The 20,448-nt window shown below is 38.6% G+C and overlaps 1 protein-coding gene across 9 annotated transcripts in view; it reads left to right on the top strand.

The window, feature by feature from the left end:
• Akap13 (A-kinase anchoring protein 13) overlaps window positions 1–20,448 on the top strand; it is a 300,754-nt gene that overhangs the window by 235,159 nt on the left and 45,147 nt on the right. For all 9 annotated transcript variants that reach the window (XM_040730180.1, XM_040730175.1, XM_040730179.1 and 6 more), the window contains 3 exons: window positions 5,580–5,622; window positions 7,192–7,324; window positions 14,569–14,743. In XM_040730180.1, the coding sequence (XP_040586114.1) occupies window positions 5,580–5,622; window positions 7,192–7,324; window positions 14,569–14,743 (351 nt within the window). The remainder of the gene's footprint in view (window positions 1–5,579; window positions 5,623–7,191; window positions 7,325–14,568; window positions 14,744–20,448) is intronic.

Below are 20,448 nucleotides of genomic sequence, written 5' to 3'. Positions count from 1 at the left end.
GTGATGAGGAGGAGGAGTTGCATAGTAAGTAAGCTAATTTGGTGCCTAGTGGTTGTTATCCAAAGTCTGGCTAGCTTTTAAATGATATAGGCTTGCTACTAAAAGAATTAAATCATTTGAGGACTTTTGTCTCCTTGTATGCTATCCCTTGACTTGCATGCCTTTGCAAATCATTTTTGGTGAAACTGGATGTTTTTTGTTGCTGTCTGTAACTACTAACACTATTGTTTTGGTGGCCTCCTGGTTCCAGTACAGATGTCTTTCCAGAATACACTCTCAGGTGTGAGGGGGATATTCTCATCCCACTTCTGCCCTTTGTAATACTGAGTGCTAGTATTACAAAACTTCCTGCTTGCTACTTCAGTTTTAATTTGAATTATCCACTTTTCTCTGTCTCCTGGGACAGATATTTAGGCTATCTATCAATGATACCTAAAAGTTTCTCTTCCAATCTTTTCATAAAATTGAAAAACAAAGCTATGAGACTAGATTAAGAATTGGAAGTTATATATTTTTCTCAATTTTTGTTCTTGTAAAATTTTGTCTTATGCCATGTTCCTCAGGTAGTTACAGGCTTCAAATTAATAAGTTCTTAGTAACACTGGCATGAGAATTTTTGAGAAATCAATTTTAATAAACTTGAAATGCAACTGAGTCTTCTATTAGAAGACCTTGACTGCAATTTTGGAGGGCTTCTAGGATACTCTGGAACTTACATTTTTTTAAATGGGAAAACTATTTCTATCATAAAGTAATGAATGGTTGTGTTACAACTAATATTATGAGTGCCTAACATTTATGTCCATATAATTGTCCTTCCACTTGCTGATCTGAAGTATCAGTGATGTATGAAAATTATTGTGACCACCACTTTGCATTGTCTTTTAAAGGAAAGTGTCTTTGGCAGAGAGATACGGTTTAGTTTTAAATGGTAGCCTCATTGGTATTCAGTGTATTTTTTGCTATTAAAAGATACTTGGCAAAAAAACAATGAGGTATTTACATTTTATCCCTGGTACTGGGCAGAAAGGTGCAAAAATCCTCCTCAACTTTGTGTGTTCAGAAGTTCTTAAATCTCTTTGGTCTGAAAGTTTGGTAGTACTATAGCAAATAGCCAGGTTATGATAACAAATAAAAACCTCAGTAGAACTTCATTATCACTAGAAACAAACTGTAATGGTCTCACTAGAATCTTAAAAATATAGAAGCAGAGGAGTGTTTTGAATGCAGTGTCTAGCATTTCTTAAACTGTTCATTCAGTTCAAAAATACCAGTGAGATTAATGGGAAGAGAGTAGTCTAAACACATTGAGAAGCTCAGTTAAGCAGCTTTAAAATGCTAATTAACACATTGTGGTGTCCCAGAGCAGTACTTGATATGCTATACTTCCTAAATTTTTTAATTAGGAAACCATAGTAATATGTAAAAACTGTCTATGCTCCATAAGACTCTTGTTCTATAGAACACATTTTGTTGTTTGTCTGTTCAATGATTGCAGCCTCAAATCCCTTGACTTATATAGTCGGTCTGCATGTTGTTTTGTGTCTTAAAATAAAAATCTGGTTGAAATGTTATTTATCTGCAGTAATATTTAATTGGTTAATGATAGGTTTATTTTCTTCTGTTTATGGTTTTGTCATGGAAATCGCCCATGTTATTGCATACTTTTAAAGTCTCCTCACTTCAGGAATTCCAGAGTCACTAATTTTGGTGGCAGTGGTAAATTAATCCATTCTTTTTTCAGAACCACATGTAAGAAGTCATAGTAACTTAAATAAATTCTTTTCCAGCAGTAAAACTTTTGGGAACTCTTAGAGGTGGTTCCATAGATTCTCTTGCTACCTAATCACATAGGTATTTAGTTTTCATCTAGTAGGTTTTTTTTCCTTAGTCAAGTTTTTTGTTGGGTATTTTTCTACAATAGAAATTTGACTTTTAATTTGTATAGTTTACTAGGGTGGTCATTTGGTGAGTTGCTTAAATGTACCGTGAAGTCCTGGCAGTCTGGGAGAACTGAATACTTATTTCATTGAAGTTCCTGTGTGGGAAAAGCCACTGTTTTAACCCAGTCTCTTGTGTTAAAGTTATCTAAGGTATCATAGGTTAAAATGTTTATTGTTTCACAACTAAATTCTGCAAAACTGGGAGCCAGATCCTTCTTTTCAAGCAATTGTTACCAAACACTGTAAATGTAATAGAAGAAACCTGTCTTGGTTACAGTTTCTATTGCTGTGAAGAGACACCATGACCATGGCAACTCTTACAAAGGAAAATATTTAATTGGGTGGCTTACAGTTTCAGCAGTTTAGTTCATTATCATCATGGTGGGACATGTTGGCATATAGGCAGACATGGTGCTGGAGAAGGAGCTAAGAGTCCTACATTTGATCCACAGTCAACAGGAAGTGAACTGAACTAGGTGGGCCTAGCTTGAGCATAGGAGACCTCAAACATTGCCCCCACGGTGACGTATTTTCTCTAGCAAGGCCAGAGCTACTTCAGCAAGGCCAAACCTAATAGTGCCACTCCCTATAAGCTTATGAGGGTCAATTACATTCAAACTACCACATTCTACTCCCTAGCTCCCACAAACTTATAACCATATTATAAAGCAAAATGCATTTAGTCCAACTTCAAAAGTCCCCATAGTCTATCACAGTCTCAGCAGTGTTTAAAAACCCAAAGTTCAAAGTCTCTTCTGAGAATCCTGCAATTTCTTAACTGTAATCCCTGCTAAAATCAAAAAGCAGATCACATACTTCCAACATTTAGTGGTACAGGATATACATTACCGTTTCAAAACACAGGGAATGGAACATAGTAAGGACCAAATACTGGAAAGCTATCTGGACAGACTTCAAACTCTGCATCTCCATATCTGATATCAAAATATTCTCCAGATCCTTCCAGCTTTATTGACTACCACACACTTCTTTTTCTTGAGCTGGTTCTACTCCCTGATAGGAGCTTTCCTCAGTAGGTATCCCACAACTCCGCCATCTTTAATATCTTGGAGTCTGCAAGGTAATTCAGGTTTCTCCTTCAAAGCTTCAGACAAACCCCTGACACATGCCTGGCCTCAATGATTTTCCTTAGTTGTGAAGGAATATTCCATAACCCCTGTCTTCTGTCTTTGATACTAAAGCCAGAACCACATAGCCAAAGCTGCCAAGTTATGCTGTTTGCTGGGGCTGTTCAATTACATCTTCACCAACTTTCTGTTTTCAGTGGTTTCCTTCACTGCCTAAGCCAGACTGTCCTGAAACTAGATCTGTAGACCATGTTGACTTTGAACTCAGATCTTTCAATTACATCTTCATCAACTTTCTGTTTTTGGTGGTTTCCTTCACTGCCTAAGCTTAACTGTTCTCAAACTTGCCTCTGTAGACCAGGCTGTCCGCAAACTCAGACATCCATCAGCCTCTACTTTCCCAGTGCTAGGATTAAAGGTAGGCATCACCACACCTGGCTCTAAGCTTTTCTTTAATTCTTTTTCACAAGTTGGAAACTTCTCTGGGTGAGATCTTGCCCTGAGATCACCACTCCTTTATTCTATTTCTTGTCTCCTTGAACACAGAACTTATTTCTATTCCACTTCCTGGTGTTCTTTTTCTCCTCAAATTTTTCATTTTGTATTTTTCCTTACTCATCTATTTACATTTCATTATACATCTTTATAAGCATGAACACTAGTAACCACACAACAGAGTCTATACTAGGCTTGTTATGAGATTTCCTCTGACAATGAAATTACCCCACTAGCCTCAGGCAAACTCGTAAGACAAAGGGCAAAATGTAGCCACATTCTTTCCCAAAATATCACAAGAACAATATCTAGGCCACATATTAATATTCTTCACTGAAATCTCTGGAGCCAGGCCCCCACAGTTCATCAAATCACACTCAGCACCACTGTCTTCCATACTCCTAAGATGACCCAGTAAGCACCACTTGTGTTCAACTGGTTTTCTAATCCATAATCCCGAGGTCCATACTCCTTCAAACAAAAACATAGTCATGCCTGTCAGAGCAACACCTCAGTCCCTGATACCAATTTCTGTCTTAATTAGGGTTTCTTTTGCTGTGAAGAGACATCATGACCACAACAACTTATAAAGAAAAATATTTAATTGGGTGACTTACAGTTTCAGAGGTTTAGTTCATTATCAACATGGCAGGATGTAGGCAGACATAGTGCTGGAGAAAGAACTGATCTATAGGCAACAGAAAGTGAACTGAATGAGGCCTAGTTGAACATAGGAGACCTCAAAGCCCACTCCCACAGTGACACATTGCCTCCAAGAAGACCACCCCTACTTAAACAAGGCCACACTTCCTAATAGTGCCACTCCCTATGAGCTTTTGGGAGCCAGTTACATTAAAACTACCACAGACCCCAAGTTGTCAAGTACAGGAACACAGAAGTTTAAGGATTCCTTTAGTGTTTCATTTACTTTATTCCTACCAGTTGAGTATTTAAGTTACTCAATATAGTAACAACAATTACAGTATTGACCATAGTCTTATATTTAAAATGTAGAACCGATTTGAGGTTAACAGAATTTAAACTGCCAGTAATGTCATTGTGGAGCATCTTCAAATATCTCTCAGATTCAAGTTTTACTCATAGTAACCTCTGGGGCTCTCAAAACTGACCTCAAAGAAGAAAGTGAGTGTCTTTTTTCCACATGGTAACAGTAGCTAGTTATATAGTAATTAGATATCGGCTATTGTACTAAAAATTGAAAGCCATTCACCTTTGTGATTGAGGCTTTGCTCACTTCTAAATTCCCAATAGCAGTTCAAATCACTCTTGTTTTAAGTTTTTTATTCATCCCTCTATTGAGCCATATTAGCGTGTTTTATAGAGAACTAATTCCATTGTTCCCTTTTCTATTTACCCCATGCTACCTCACTTAGCCTTGGAATTTTAGTAGCCTGGTTCCATATCTGTTAAGGGAGGAGGAAGAATGCACCTGCCCCATTCATTTTATCACTGACAAACTTGAAAGACCTAGCAGTCTGGCTCCCCTCATTTCACAGTTGAGGAGGTGATCTGGAGAAGTCTTTCCCACACCAGAGATGGTGCCAGGGCTTTTTGAGGAAGCACTTTGCTCCATGTCCAGGAATTCTCAGGAAAATATCAGACAATAATTCGACTATTCAGATGAAAATATTTACCAACCAGGATCAGGAGTAAAAGCTGTGTAATGTTTGCTTTCTTCTTTTATATTCTTTGATAACATCTCAGAAGGATGGCTTGTGGGAATAGAATATTCACTAAAAACAGAAACTAAATGTGCTTCACCTGTATTTAAGCATAGAAGATACTATTTTCAGTTACTCAGATCCTGGGTTATGTTTGCTTTCTTCATGAGAAATTCACTCCCTTGCCTCCTGTTTCCATTCTAATTTGAAGGTTTCCAGTTTAATTTCTCATCCTTCTAAACTTTTTTTAAAAAAGAGGTACCATGCGCTGACTTTCAAAGACCTTATTCTTTTTATCTGTGAATCTTTAGGTAGTCATCAGGACGAGATCCTTGTGTGCTAACGTTACCTCTACTGTTTTTGTTTTCTAGATTCACGACCTTTCCACAGTACCAGTGCTAACCTGACTGAGAGGTAAGATGCATTTATTTTCTTATTCCTTTTCCCAAAATGAAATGAAGACAATACAAGCTGTCTTACCACATTGAATTTGAATATCCTAAGTTCCTTGAGCTCACCCAGGTTCTGACTTCCTTGACTGACAAGTTTGAAATAATTAGAAAGTAGTGTTTCATAATGAAGGCTTTGTCTTATAAAATACACTCAATTACTTTATACTATTTGGAATGTCTTTATGGTAAAGATGGTTATTTGATTTCATTCACATAAAATATATTTATTTGACATTATACATTTAAGTTACTTAGCTTGTGGAAATTTTCAGTTTTTGAATAAATTTAATATTTTGCTTCATAATGTATGCATGTGTGTATACACGTATGTATATATGTGTGTGCTGTATGTGTGGATTACGCAGTGCCGCTATCTTCTTAGCCACTTTAACCTTTAAAGCTGAGGGTTGGTGATGTAGTTCATTGGTTGTGCTTAGCATGCATGAAGCTCTGGTTTCTATCCCCATTCAAAAAAAAAGAAAAGCTGTGTGTAGTATATACCTCTGTCCATGTAGAATAGAGGTTTCCTTTTCTCTCCTTTCCCCAACTCTTTGATTTCTAATACTGGGAACAGCCCAGGCATTTGTGCATGCTAGGAAAATGTTCTACATTGTGCTACATTCCAGCTGGACCTGACAACATGCACAAATTCCTATCATTTCTATTTCCCTGTATATGTTTATGAAATTAAACATTGTGATTCAGTGTCATTAGATTTCTGATGATTTTAAGTTGCCCTCCATTTCACAGTCTTTAGTTATTATTGTGATCTTGAGCCCTTCCAATGATTGTTTCTCTTCATGCTGCTTTTCTCTTAAAAATGAACTTCTTTGTCTTATAACTATCACATATATATAAATATAAATATGGCTGTTAAGAGGGTCCTTTATGATTCTACTTACAAATGTGCTCTCAGAGGCTAACACTAGTACCCTGTGGGATGGTGCTAAAATGACTGTTGTAAAATAACCAAATAAATCAATTAGATGGATTCTTTGTCCTTATAATGTATTATTTATTTAAGTTGCAGTACACTTTAAGGAAATTGACTGTTATAAATTTCCTAAAGTCAGATGACATCCAGATTAGACGAACTTAAATTTCATACAGACGTCTTGAGCAAGTAAATCAGTATTTGGATCTGTAGGAATCTCTGTAATGAATCTGTCTACATACTGCCTGAAATACACTTATTCTTCACCTCAAAGTTGTACATAGCTTCCTGGACCAGTCCACAGTTCATTAATAGGCCTAAAGACTAGAAGAGATGCGTGTCCCCTGCTGTTATGGGCTTGTCCCTGACCTAAGATTCTGTTTTGCCGGCTTTCAGCACAGACCCTGCTATTCCACTGTGTACATGGATGTCCTTTCAAGCAAAGAAGCTGGTATCCCAATGATATTTTATACTCAGTTCCAGATTTGTTTTTATAATACACGAGACTACTCAGTAGCCCCCACCTGCTTCTTACTCGGCCCACTGTTAACTTTTCTAGTCACAAAAAAAAAAAATCATCTTTTTGTTTTCATTCAGTATAACAGAAGAAAACTATAATTTCCTGCCACCGAGCCCCTCAAAAAAGGATTTTGAAGGGAAGAGTGGGACGAAAGTTAGTCGCACCTTCAGCTACATCAGGAATAAAATGTCCAGCAGCAAGAAGAGCAAAGTAAGTATCTCCTGGGCATTCTCTGTTGACCACCTCAGTCACTCACCACTGCACATAAACAACAGGGATAAATGGGAATAATTTCAGAAGTACTTTGAAACAGTCCCATGTCTGGAGAAAAATAGCAGTAATGCAAGCAGCAGCTAGAAATGCTGCCACTGTTTTACTGCACGCCAAACTTACTGCACCATTTCAGGATCCCTGCTGGTGTAGGTAGGTCTTACCCCCTTCTTTAAGGGATGCCTGTTTAATGTGGGGAAGGGGTTCAACCCCAATCTCTCTGGCTTCTCGTCCCGCACACTGAACCTCAGTGCAGAAATGATTAAGTCAGGTTTAAAATCCAGTGGAAGAACTTTATGCTGAGATTAAAGCATAAATGAAATATACATAATAGAAATAGAGGGAAAAAATTAGGCTTCAGAAAATTACCAGAACTTTTAAGACTTATTTAGATCTATTTCAATTTAGCAAGATTTGTGGTGTATCCTCTTTAATAATTAGAAGTTAAATTAAGATACTTAAACCTGTACTTGAGAGATGGCTCAGCTCTTCCAGAGGACCGGAACTCAGTTCCCAACACTTACGTGATGGCTTACAGTGACATTTAAACTCAGTTTCAGCAATCTAGTTGTAATTGCTTATTCATTACAGAATTCTATAAAATATAAAAATTAAGAATTGAATCTATAAAAACCCCACATATTCTCAATATTTTGACTTATGTGTTTTTAGTACTTTGTGATATATCTTTTGTTTTCTAGACAGGGTCTCACTATAGCACTGGCTGTCCTGGAACTCACTCTGTAGACCAGGCTGGCATTGAACTCCTTTTGCTTCCTGAGTACTGGAATGAAAGGCCTGTGCTATCATCCCCCAACTGTGTTATGTCTTCAAAAGAAGGAAGTTATCTGTTTTATACTGACTCCTGATTCTAAACCAAAACTATTTTCATTTCAAACAAGTGAGGGAAACACTCACCCTCCATGTACCCTGTACTCTGTTTACTTACCTGTAACTATCTATCTACACACACAAAGAAATAAGCATGCAAAGGTATGATCACTTAAGGACCTCTTGAAATGAATCACTGAAACATATCTCTGTGCATTGCATAATAAGCATATTCACATAAGCACACATGTGCACACATATACTGAACTCAGCGGCATTCTTATGTGCATGCATATATACTGAATTCGACAGCATTCTTATAAAAATGTACCCTCTTACCAGCGACTACGTACCCCATGCCCAGCAGTAGTTGACCAACCCAAAACAAACTCAATAGTATTTTTGTTTCATTTTGCTTTGTTTTGGCTTTTTTATCTTACTGTTCTTTTGCTTATTTGTTTTGATTTTCATTTTTGTGTTTTTGTAGGATTTCTTGAAGTTTTTTGGGTTTGGATTTTTTTTAAGAGAGAAAAAGAAAACATAACAGTTGGGGAGGTAGGGAAGTAGGGGAGATCTGGGAAGAATTGGGGAAGAGGGAAAGTGATCAAAATACATTTAACTTTTTTCAATTAAATGTACCCTTTTTTTCTCTAAGCCTTCAGGCACTCGGTTATGTGAGCTGATAGAAATACAGAATAAATGTTACTTGCTGTATTAGCTTTCTGTTACTGTAACAAATTACCTGATAAAATCAACTCTAAGGAGGAGAGGTTTACTTGATTTCAGAGGTGTCAGCCTGTGTTCACCTAGATGGTGAGTACCCCATGGTCAGAGCATCTGCAGGAGGGGAAGTGAAGAGAGAGTAGGGCACGGCTCCATAATCCCCTTCCAGGGCACACACCTCAGTAGGTTCCTTCTAGTAGGCCTTTTCCTCCTGCGTGTCTCACCATCTCTACACAGTGTTATCCTATGGAACAAGAACCTTTGGGGTATGTTTACTATCCAAGCCATGACACCAGGGTTTGAAAATAAAGTTGTTGTTGTTGTTTGGTTTTTTATCATGTGCAAAGGTTTGGTCTTTACTCTTAGGGATTTTTCCCCATGAAACTCTTATACCAAAATCTGCTTTTTCACCATTTTTTTACCAAGTACCAAATGAAGACACAGTCTAGTAAATAATTTCTAGCCTAATTACGTGTTTACATATTGGCTTCATTCTTAGGCTTGTTTTAGAACTAAAATATATGGGGTGGGATACATCCCAGTATTCCACATACTGGCAACAGCAGAACCTACATGTTTTGTTTATCTTGCTTGCTTGGTCAGTAGTTGCTATGAGCAAAAGAAAACTCCTTTGGGAAAACCAGTATCAACTAGCCCCATATTGTTAAATGGCCTCCCTACTTAGTGGTCTGTAATGCTCAGTCTTAACCTCCAAAATGTTAACGTCTGGTTTGATTGAATTCAAGATATTTCTGTTGTTTTTTTGTTTTGTTTTTAAAACGGTGGAGTTTTATCCAAACACACACACATAATTGTAAGACCATCAAGTCAGTGGAGATTCTCTTCTGTCCACCTCTCCAATGGCTTGTTTTTTGAATCTACATGGTGGATATGACACTGAGTTTGTTAAGGGAGTAATACAGACAGCAGAAAGATAGTGTGGGTCCAGATACAGAAACTGGAACTTGACCTTTAAAACAGAATCTCACCCCAACTTCCGTACTCTACAGAGCTGAATAAAATGTGTCTCAAGTTGTCAGACTAGACAATACCCAGGCAGGGCTGCCTGTGGTCCGGCTCTCCACAAGTGCTGACTGTTATTGTGTGCTTTTCTTCAGCCACATCTATCACTTAAGTAGTTTCTTTTTTCCTTTTTCTTTAATATTTTTTTTTTACCTCCAAGTACTAGCATTAGGTAAGAGGGAGGTGATAAGATGGGATAGGAAAAAAAGACTACCTGTGTTAGAGTCAGTCTGCCATCACTATTAAAGAGCTAGTTGACCTCTTGCCTCTGCTCCTCTCCTTAGGCAAAATGACCAACACTCTTTTGCAATTGGCATGGTTCCTCTTTCAGATTTGGCTTCAAGATTTGATCTTTGGGGGCTGTACTGTCTCCAGTAATGGAAACAACGAAATTTGCAAATTCATAGCAACTCAGATTGTAGTACTGTTTGTTCCCTTTACTAGGTGTTTACAAGTGCCCCCAATGACCAGGCATATTAACATGTAATCTTTCTAGTTAGTGGTTGCAGGCAAACTTTTCAGTTAGACTGTTAGACAAGCTGCTGAAAAACAATGTCACTTTGTTGATATAGGCTGAGGTAATGAGAGTGAAATAATCATATGTCCAATTCAAAGCAGAGATAAGTGATTATCAATCTACTGTTTTTCCTATTGAATGTTTCACGTGTTATTTAAAAAAAGGAAGTAATACCAGAGATATTAACAATAATTTTTTTCTATAAAAATAATGAGCTTTCACTTCTTTTCAGCCTGTTTAGGGTTAATTGTTGTTTTCTTTTATTCCTTATTCTCAGTGCTGGGAATTGAATACAGGGCCTTGCACATCTTAGGCCATTACTATAAACACTAAAGTTACAAGTGCTGAGATTATAAATTTCTTAATATGTGTTAATGAGAATGTCTAATTTTTCTTGTTTTATTCAGCTACTAACTAAAGAAAAAAACTTAAGTGCTTAATGAATGTTATATTAAAATAATACATATAAATTGTATGTGAGTATAGTTAGGAAAATTTCTGTTATAAATTTGGATTTGTTGTTCCACATGTTAAGCTGTGACTGCTGACAGTCTTTAGACATTCAGAATTGCCTAAGTTAGCTATTAGACAGGGGATGGTCCACATTCCTAGATAATGTGTCACCCGGTAGTACCAGACTTTTGTGTATATAGTTTTTATTGTATAAGGGGTTTCGTTACCAATCCTGCATATATACCTTTGACAGTCATCAGTACTTTGCAGAAGTTGCGAGAGGTATATACTGAATGCTTTTCAGAAAACTGGAAGATCTAAACAGGAAGTAGAAGAGGAAGATGGGCAGTTTCTCATTTTGTTGTACTGTTTCCTGCTCAGTAAATTGTGTTTATTATACACATACCAAGTATTCGCACACATAGTACTTGCTTTCATAAAGAGAGTGTTCTCTTAGTTACTGATTGTCTCTTTCTGTCAAGGTCTTATTTTACAAGGACAACTAGAAGACACTGGAAATATTTTAGACCAATTCCTGGTATGACTCAAATTTTTTCTGAGTAAAAAAGATTAGCTTCCTCCCCAACTGATACACTGGCAAACTTTATAGTAAGGCGTTCAGCTCCAGTCCCTAGTGTCTGTGCTTGTGTATAAAAGAAGTGTACCCATCATCCCTTCTAAGATGCCTGACCACATCAGCTTTTCATAGTTGTCCAGAGTTCCTTGACTTCTAAAAGGAGCCATTTAGAAAAATGAAAACTGATTTTCTACAGCACCCTATTGTCATTGTGATCAGTCACGTCTATTTTTAAATGTCATTAGATTCTTTTTCCACAGTACAATTAAAGCATGTTGGCAGTGGTTAAATATAGACACGTTAAATTTAAGAAAAATAACCAGTCACCCGTTTTACCATGGACAACTTTACTAAAATATTTTCATGTAAAACTTTGCTTTTTTATTAGGAGTTTGCCAGATTTCCCATACTACAGTGTAAGTGCTGTCCATACATGTATTTGAGAATTACTTCATTTTTATTTCACTTCCTGTGTTCTGTAGAGTGGGGTAGTTAGCTTTACCAGCAGCATTCAAATAGTTAAGACTGTCTCAAGGAAGCAAGCAGTCTCAACCCTCCCCTTGTGCGCTTTCTCAACCAGTTTCTGGCTTCCTCTTATGGTTTTGCTAATGGCAGCTCTGGGTTACTGAGCGGTCTGCCGTGCCGGCCATGAGCGCCTCCTTCTGTGAAAGAACATTTCCTGGCATGGGGGTCAAATCATGTCGGTAAAATGGGGTCGGCTTCCCGAAGTTCCTTTCGTAACAGTGCGATTCACAGGACAAAAACATGGGCAGGTAAGAGCCCGAATTCTTCAAAGCACTGGATTAGAACAACAGGAGGCAGCAGTGCAGTTTGTTGTTTTGTTTTTGTCCTTGGAGAAACTAGTCTGGATTACTGTAAAGGGTGAGAAAATGAATTATTCAGATCTGAAGAACATTATAGTTCTTCAGACAATAATGCAGCTGCCATAGAAAGTTTTGTTGTTTGACATTTTTTTTAAACCATTGGAGCATGCTTTAACCTTCATGGAAAAAAGAGAGAGAGAGAAAAGTCAGATGCTTTTAAAATTAACAATTTATGCATAGAGAAATCTGCAACAAAAAATTAAAAGGAGTTATTTGGATATGCTCAAGCTTTGGTAATTCAAGTTCTACACACTTTAGCAGTTACTAATTTTTGTTCAGAAGAGTTTCCTGTTTTGTAAAATGGTTTTCCCCCCATCCTTTCTGTTGTTTACAGTTTTAAAATGCAGCAGTTTGGTGTATGGGGTTTTGTTATATGTATTCTGTTAAGTGAATTTCCCGTGAATCGTAGATTCTACAAATAACCCATTTCATCCATTGGGTGGGTTCTGAACTTTAGAAAACTAGAAGATTCAGTGCCTATTTGGTGCTGATCATTGTGTTGTGACCCTTTGCAGCTCAGGGAGCCTCAGCAACCCTTTACCGTAAATGTGGTCAGTGCAAGGCGAGCGTTAGTCATCCGGAACTGCACCAGGTCCAGTTTAACACTTGTGGCTCTATGCACTAACTGTAATTCATTATTCTGTCCAAGAAAGTAACTATTCACCATTTTAAGTGTCATTCATCATCGTCTCTTGTAAAATAGGAAGCATGATACCAATCTGCCAAATGAATCTATTTAGATAATCCCTACAAGTGGTACTACCATGATGTGTTTAGTGGTCAGTATGGTCACTCGCTTTGAGAAACTCATTTCTCAGGTATTTTTGTTTGTTGGTTTTTTAGATTGTAGTCATAGTATAAAAGAGTAGGTAAAACTCATTTCTATAGTTCTGGAGGTCTTCATGATTTGTAAAGGAATTGCTCTATTAATCTTGTTAAGTCAGTTGAGCAGCTCGTGTAGTGGTTAGGTCTGTAGTAAAGATGAGGTAAATGTCAGTTTCCTATTCCCTCTTTCAGAGCTGAGAGGCAACCGTAATGCAAGAAGAAAGCCTTGCAGTGGAAATCAAAGACATGTCTCGGGAAGCCTTGCTCTTCCAACCAGAGACAAGGCCTGCTTTTCCTGTCTTACTGGGCTTTGGGGCCAGCAGCTGAGCCTTGGGAATTCCCTGTCCTGGGTCCCCAGACTTTTGAGAGGAAACAAGTGCTATAGTGATCAGCTTGAGGAGGCGAAGAAGGCGGTTGAGGAAGGCTCCTGACAAAGCTCCTTGTCATTTCTGTACCTCGTTTTTCCCATGCACCAGTGTCTTTACCACTGCTTCTGGGTTATTGTCTCTTGCCTACAGTCAGAATGTCCTTTCCTTCACTACAAAAGATTGCACTTTTGTGTTGTTAGAGTAATAGGCTGGTGACACTTATTTTCAGTGAGCTGTGAATAATTACCATAATGCATTAAATGTTATATTTAGTATTGCTAGGCTTTAACAAAAACGTAACTATAAAGTGGGTACCTATCCCATTTTGCAAATGTGAAGCCTAGGGCCCAGAGAAATAATTTGCCTACAGTCCCACCATTAGTAGAACTTAGAACCAACTTTATGCTTAACCTCTGTGCGGTTTTCAGCACTCTTTGTCACCACTGAACACTAAACCAAAATTAATACCTGGCAACCTACTGAGTTCTAATTAGTAAAAATATCTGTGTAGGATTATTGAATAGTTCTGATTAGAGTAGGGAAGAATATATCATGGAGACCCATTATTCAGGGGCATACAAATGGTTGTACAAGGGAGAGGGGAATCTAATAGAACTTTTTAGACTTTGTGACATTGTTTCTCTCCCTCAGACTGAACCAAGAATTGCTGCCATCTATCCTTCTGCTCCCTTTCTAAACTGATCTAAATTCAGTGCTTCCTATGTGGGCTGTGCCATACCCGACTAAGGAAACATTCCTGCTATGGGCTCTGCCCCCATGTCTGTTAGTATAAACAGTCCCTGATGACTCAGGACCCCTAAGTCTTCCTAATGGGAGCTTTGCCTAATTGAAAATTAATACAATGGTGCCCAGAGCATTGTTCCTTATTTCTGTCCACAATAGACACCACATGCCATCTGTGTGTCCAGGTAAGGGGAAGGCCTTCCAGTATTCAGTTAACTGTTGATTCTTTTCTTTGGCAGGAAAGGGAAAGGGAGAAAGATAAAATTAAGGAGAAAGAGAAGGAATCTAAAGAGAAGGAGAAAGATAAGAAGACTCTTAACGGGCACACTTTCAGCCCCATTCCTGTTGTGGGTCCCATCAGCTGCAGCCAGTGCATGAAGCCTTTCACCAACAAAGACGCCTACACTTGTGCAAGTAAGTCCTTTCAGCAGACGAGGCTATGTTGCTTCAAGAGAGCTAGTTCGTTTCTAGTTTCCTGTGCATCGCACCCGTGATCTGTTCCTCATTTATGTGGAGAAGTAACTGTCTTTTTCTTCTAATTTTAATTATGTAATTTGTAATTTTTTTCAGATATCTCTAATTTCAGATTCTCTGCTTAAAAACCACCTCCTATTTCCAGAAACCTGGCAAATCAAAACAGTGCATAGCCTCGAACATTAAAGCTTCCCCGATCCTTTGTCAGATCATACACACTTATTTTTTATACCATGTACCCCACACCCAGTGTGAACAGAGAGAAAGAGAGAGAGTTTAAAGATTCAAACTCAGGGCCCAATATAGGAAAGCAGTCCACTCCTGAGCTCCCCCACCCCTGGTCTTGTGTACTTGTTTTTAAATCTGGTCCTTTATAACATGATCTAACCATCTGCCATCATTAAATCATGATGGCTACCGGAGAAGAGTGTCTGCATGTGCGCATATGCCCATGTTTCTGTTGTTGATCTGCTGAAAGACAAGTCCGTTAACTGAGTGTGGCTCTGCTTTTGATAAGACATTCTCAGCAAGAGACAGTTGACTTTCTCTATACAGGACTTAGATAACAAGTGTCTGTGTCACAGCCACTGCATTCTACAGTTGCAACACAAAGGCAGCCATAGATAGGTCAACAAGAATGGCTTTGTTCCAGTAAAATTTCATTTACAGACACTGACATTTAATTTTTTTGCATGCCATGTCATTTTCATCCTTTTAATTCTTTTTCAGCCATCTAAAGTGTAAAAGCCATGCATAGCTCATGAACTCTGTAAAATCAAGCAACAGGCCAAATTTGGCACACATAATATAATTTGCAAATCTGCTCTACAGCAGTATTTCTCAAAACTGTGTTAGGGCACACATAGAAAGTAATTGTATTTGTAAAGCATGTCAAGGTGTAAAACCAGGAAGCTGCTTTGTTGAGAGGTGAGCCAGCCAGGAATCAGGCACCATAGACCTAGCACAGCTAGGAGGCTGTGGTGGTTTGTCCCATGTTAGCCCTGCACCACATGTGGATGAGACAGTGCTAAGTCATACTCTAAGGAGCAAGTCTCACACCTGATAGGATGATCTCCTGTTCTCAGTCATTTATTGTACATCCAAGTAATCTGTTACTAAAAATAGTTAGTTTCCTGGAATTGGAAGTGCTAGAAGTTTAATGGGCAGATTCAAAGTTCTGTAATAATTTTGGCTCTCTTATTTTCTTTAATAAAAAGAGGGGTGAAGCTACAGCTAGCAAAGACCCTGGAATCTCTTACCTGTGACACAGACATTATGACTTTCATAAATAAATTTAAAAAGACTTGGTCACATACGTTCTTGTAAATTTAATGTGAAAGATATGTTATATCCCCAAAGTAATCTACAGCGCTTTTTATTTTACTCTTTAAAGGGAAAAGCACTTGCCTAAATCAGTATGCATTCGTTTAGGCAGAGATTACACACATTATCACTATCCTCTGTATCTGACTTGGTGGAAAATTGAGAACTGCATATATGTGCTAAGTTTCAGGTAAACTTTATAAAGCAAGAGACTCTGTCCAGTGTGTCCAGTATCCCCACAGTGCTTTCCTTTCGGAGCCCGGGGTCTAATAAAGACTCTTTGCCTCAATGTGAAATGTCAGCACTTTGGTTTTTGTCTACTGGAAACTGTCCTCTTCTCAGTCCTTTTTTTAAAACCACGTTATCTATTTTTAAAACATTTTTAACACATTAACCTGGGGCATTTAATCTTAAAACTATACTTAACAAAGAGTACATTGTAAAGATAAAAGCTGCAGGTTTGCCATTTACTTTCTGGTTAATAGTATGATTGGAGGAGGCTTCTCATTCTTGGTAGATCAGGAAGTAGAGGCAGAATAATTTCAAGACCCTCCCTAGTGACCTGTATCCACCAACTATGCCACCTAGACACCATGTCCCAACAGTTCTATAAGCTCCTAAAACAGCGCAACCAGGTAAAGACCAAAGACGAAGTGCCCAAAACATATTTCTGGGCGGGGGGGCACGGTTCACATTCAAATGAAAGCTACAGAGACTGGCAGTGTAGTTCACTAGAGTGCTTGCCTTTCATGGACAACCTGAGTTCATTCCCCATCACTGGGAGAAAAACAGAGCTGTAAAAATTTACTTTTGTGTTTTAAGTATTATTTTGCATATTCCCTCCTCTTCCTAATGAAAGTGCTTTTATTTATTTGGGAATCATTAATATCAGAAAAAGAAACATTAAAAGGTCACCATTCTTTGAGGAGTTCATACAGTCTATCTTGAACACATTCACATTCTCAACTCCTCCCATAACCATCTACCCATTCCTTCCCATCAGACTTTGAGTTTTCTCCCTGCCCCAGTCTAGTCCAGGTCATGTTGCCCAACTAATCTGACATGTGGTCAACATACCAGGGGTCACATCATTTAAGAAAACTGATTCTCCCTTTTCCTGATTCTCCCTTTTCCAGAAGCTATCACATGCCAATAGCTTCTCAGCTAGTAGTGGAATGTTGTGCCCATCTTGGCCCATCTATGCAGGACTTTATCTGGCTTTACCTTCACAGCCTTGTGCATATTGCAGAATATACAATTGCCTCTGCCTTGTTGACTCCACAAAGTACTGTCTCCTTGAAGTTTCCTACCACCTCTGGCTCTTAACACTCTCTGCACCTCCTCTTCCAGGAATATCCCTGAGCCTTGTAGAGAGGGGTATGCTCCATTTAGGACTAAGCACTCCACAGTCACTTATGCTCTGCAGTTGAGGGTCTCTGGTTCTTAAGGCCATAATTCTTAACTGGCAGTATCAAATTGATGTTCAAGGACTTTCATTGGCAAAGCAGACTACCTTTCTACTATAAAATATCAAAATGATGGGGAAACCATGTACATACATGCACTTACATTTTATTAGTCTGAATTTTTTTGTTATTGTGACCAGAAATCAATGACAAACAGCTTAAAGCAAGAAAGATTTGTTTTAGTTCATGGTTTTAGTAGTTTCTGTCCATTGTGTAGACTGGCATGGTTGAGCAGAACAGGTCACATGGTATCTGGGAAGCAGAGAAAATGCCTCTGATTTCTCCTTTTTTTTTTTTCTTTATCTAGACCCTACTCTGTGATATCAGTGTTAGCCACCTTCAGAGTGAATCTCCCCCAAATTCCTAATCCTCTTGGAAAAAGCTCTCCATAGATACATCCAAAGCTCCTAAATTGATAACATTAACTATCTCTAGCCTTTATCAAATTGATACCCAAACACATCTCCTTAGACCATAATATTCCATCCCTGGTCCCCAAATGTTTGTGGATGACTTGTATACAATCCATATAGTCTTAACAGCATTGTTCAAAAGTTCTAAGTTTCTTCAAAGACTCAAGGCAAACTCTTAGCTATGAGCTCCTATAAAATTGAAAAGGAAATTTAGTTTGGGCTATAACAGTGACACAGAATATACATTCCCATTCAAAAAGGCAGGTGCAGCAGAATGCCATGAAGGCTTGGACTAAACCAAGATCAAACCCCAGCATAGCAAATGTTAAATCATATAGCTATATATGCCCAACATCTGGAGGCACATAATGCTATGATGTGGGTCCCAGAAGTCTTAAGCAGATTTGCCCTTATGGTTGCTGTTTATAACTGCATTGGCCCTCTCTTTAAGGCAGACTCCCTAATTAACTGCACTTTTGTTTGGTAATATTTCATGTCCCTAGGGTCTCCTTTGCATCCTTGGCTTCACCTTCACAATTTTAATACATTGCCCTTTGAAGGACTTCCTTTGAAGATTACAAATCTGCTATACAGCCTGGCTTCCACTCCTTCCTTTGAAATCAGGGTAGAAGCCCCATGATTCCATAACTATTGGGTTCTGCCTACCTAAAAAAAAAAACATGATTAACACTATGTAAATAAAATCAAGGACTGCCACAAGCTCAAGCAGTAGCTAAGGCCCCCTTGAAACATGGATGCATAGTCTCAGAGTGCATCTGCAGAAACACTTTTCTAACAGTGTGCCAGTGCCGCAGATGCTGATACATAGTTACAGGGTATAGTGCTTACTTTGTTGAGCGTGATCCTGATTGCTTTGGTCCAATCCTTTCTTGGCACATGTTTCCCTAATGTTAACCATACAAGCAATTCTGTAACAGGTAGCCCTAGACTTCTCAAAACGGTGTTTTCAAATGAATTAAAACCTCTACACATATGTTAGAGCTTGGAAATGAATGATGTCCAGCCAGTTTTGAGATTTCTTCAAGATATCTTTCCGAGTCCTTCAATATCCTAGGGTGCTTCTTAGTATCTCTATTGTCTTCAGCAGCTCCTTTTTCCCTGGCCCCAACTTTGCACAAACTTCTAAACTTTCTTCTGTGCTGCTATAAAGCCCATGCCACAGCCTGAATGCCCGGCCATTGAAAATTTCCTCCACTAATACTGTTAACCTATCACTTTCAACTTCAACCTCCTTAGTCTCAGGGATTGCTCAAAATACAGACAAGTTCTCGGCCACAGCTCAAAATGAATGGTGTTAGTCCAGCTCAAAGAGCTGTCCTCACTCCCTTCAGAAACCTCACCAATAGTCTTCCTGTCCCCTTTCCTGTCAACATCCTGGGTGTTTGCACTCAGAACAAAAATTACTCACTAAATTATGCTCAAGTATCTGGGAACTCTATAGGGCATCTCCTGAACCTTTGAAAGGCTCACATACCAATTCTTAAAAGTTCCTTCAGGGTCAGGTTAGCCACAGCTACAGCCCTAGTTCTCGCTCATACTAAGTACTTTTTTTTTTATTACTTAGAGTTTCCTCTCCTGACAAATACCTGAAGAAAACAACTAAAAGGCAGTAATTATTTATTTTGACTGATAGTTTCAATCCATCTTCTCAGGAAGGGTGTGTCAAAATAGAGCTGGTCACGTCATGGTGCCAAGGAAACAGGAAAACAATGCCTGCACTTGCTAGCTTTTTCCCTTTTCATTTGACCTGCATCTCCAGCCTATGGGATGATACCATTCACATTTATGGGAGGCCTCCCCTACTTAGTAACGTGGAAATGCCCATATGGAGACACTCATTGTGTCCTTTTTCAGTCAATCAAGTTGACAGTAAATAGGCAGAGGTAGGCAGATCTCTGAGTCTGTGGCCAACCTGGTTTACATAACAAGTTCCAGAATAGCCATGGTATAGTGGCATCTAGCCTTGCCATTAAATCTGTGTTAGTGACCACACCCATTTGGGCATGGCATGAGGGAAACATGAGGTTGGCAGGCATTCATATTCTCTCTCTCTCTCTCTCTCTCTCTCTCTCTCTCTCTCTCTCTCTCTCTCTCTCTCCCCCATCATCTTGGCAGAGAAAGGCTGTGATGGTTCATTATTATTATCTGTGTAATTTGTTCCCCAATAAAACACCCATTTGTCATTTATCTTGGGTCTAGTGAACTCATTATTTCCTTCACCAGGGTTACATAGAGAAACTCTGTTTCAAGGAAAAGACAAAATAAACATTAAAAAACAAAAAGTGAGACACCAATGTCAGACCAACAGTTTTAAAGGTTAAGGTATAGAAAAATTGCATTCTGTGGCCTTCTGAAGCAGAAGCCTTCCCCCTCTCCCCAGGACCCTGATTGAAATCCTGCTATGGTGAGTCTGGGGTCTAGG

Source organism: Mesocricetus auratus, unplaced genomic scaffold (genome assembly GCF_017639785.1).
Source record: "Mesocricetus auratus isolate SY011 unplaced genomic scaffold, BCM_Maur_2.0 Super-Scaffold_4256, whole genome shotgun sequence".
Taxonomy (NCBI): Eukaryota; Metazoa; Chordata; class Mammalia; order Rodentia; family Cricetidae; genus Mesocricetus; species Mesocricetus auratus.
The sequence above is the reverse complement of the archived record's forward strand: the minus strand, read 5'-3'. Positions and strand labels throughout refer to the sequence as shown.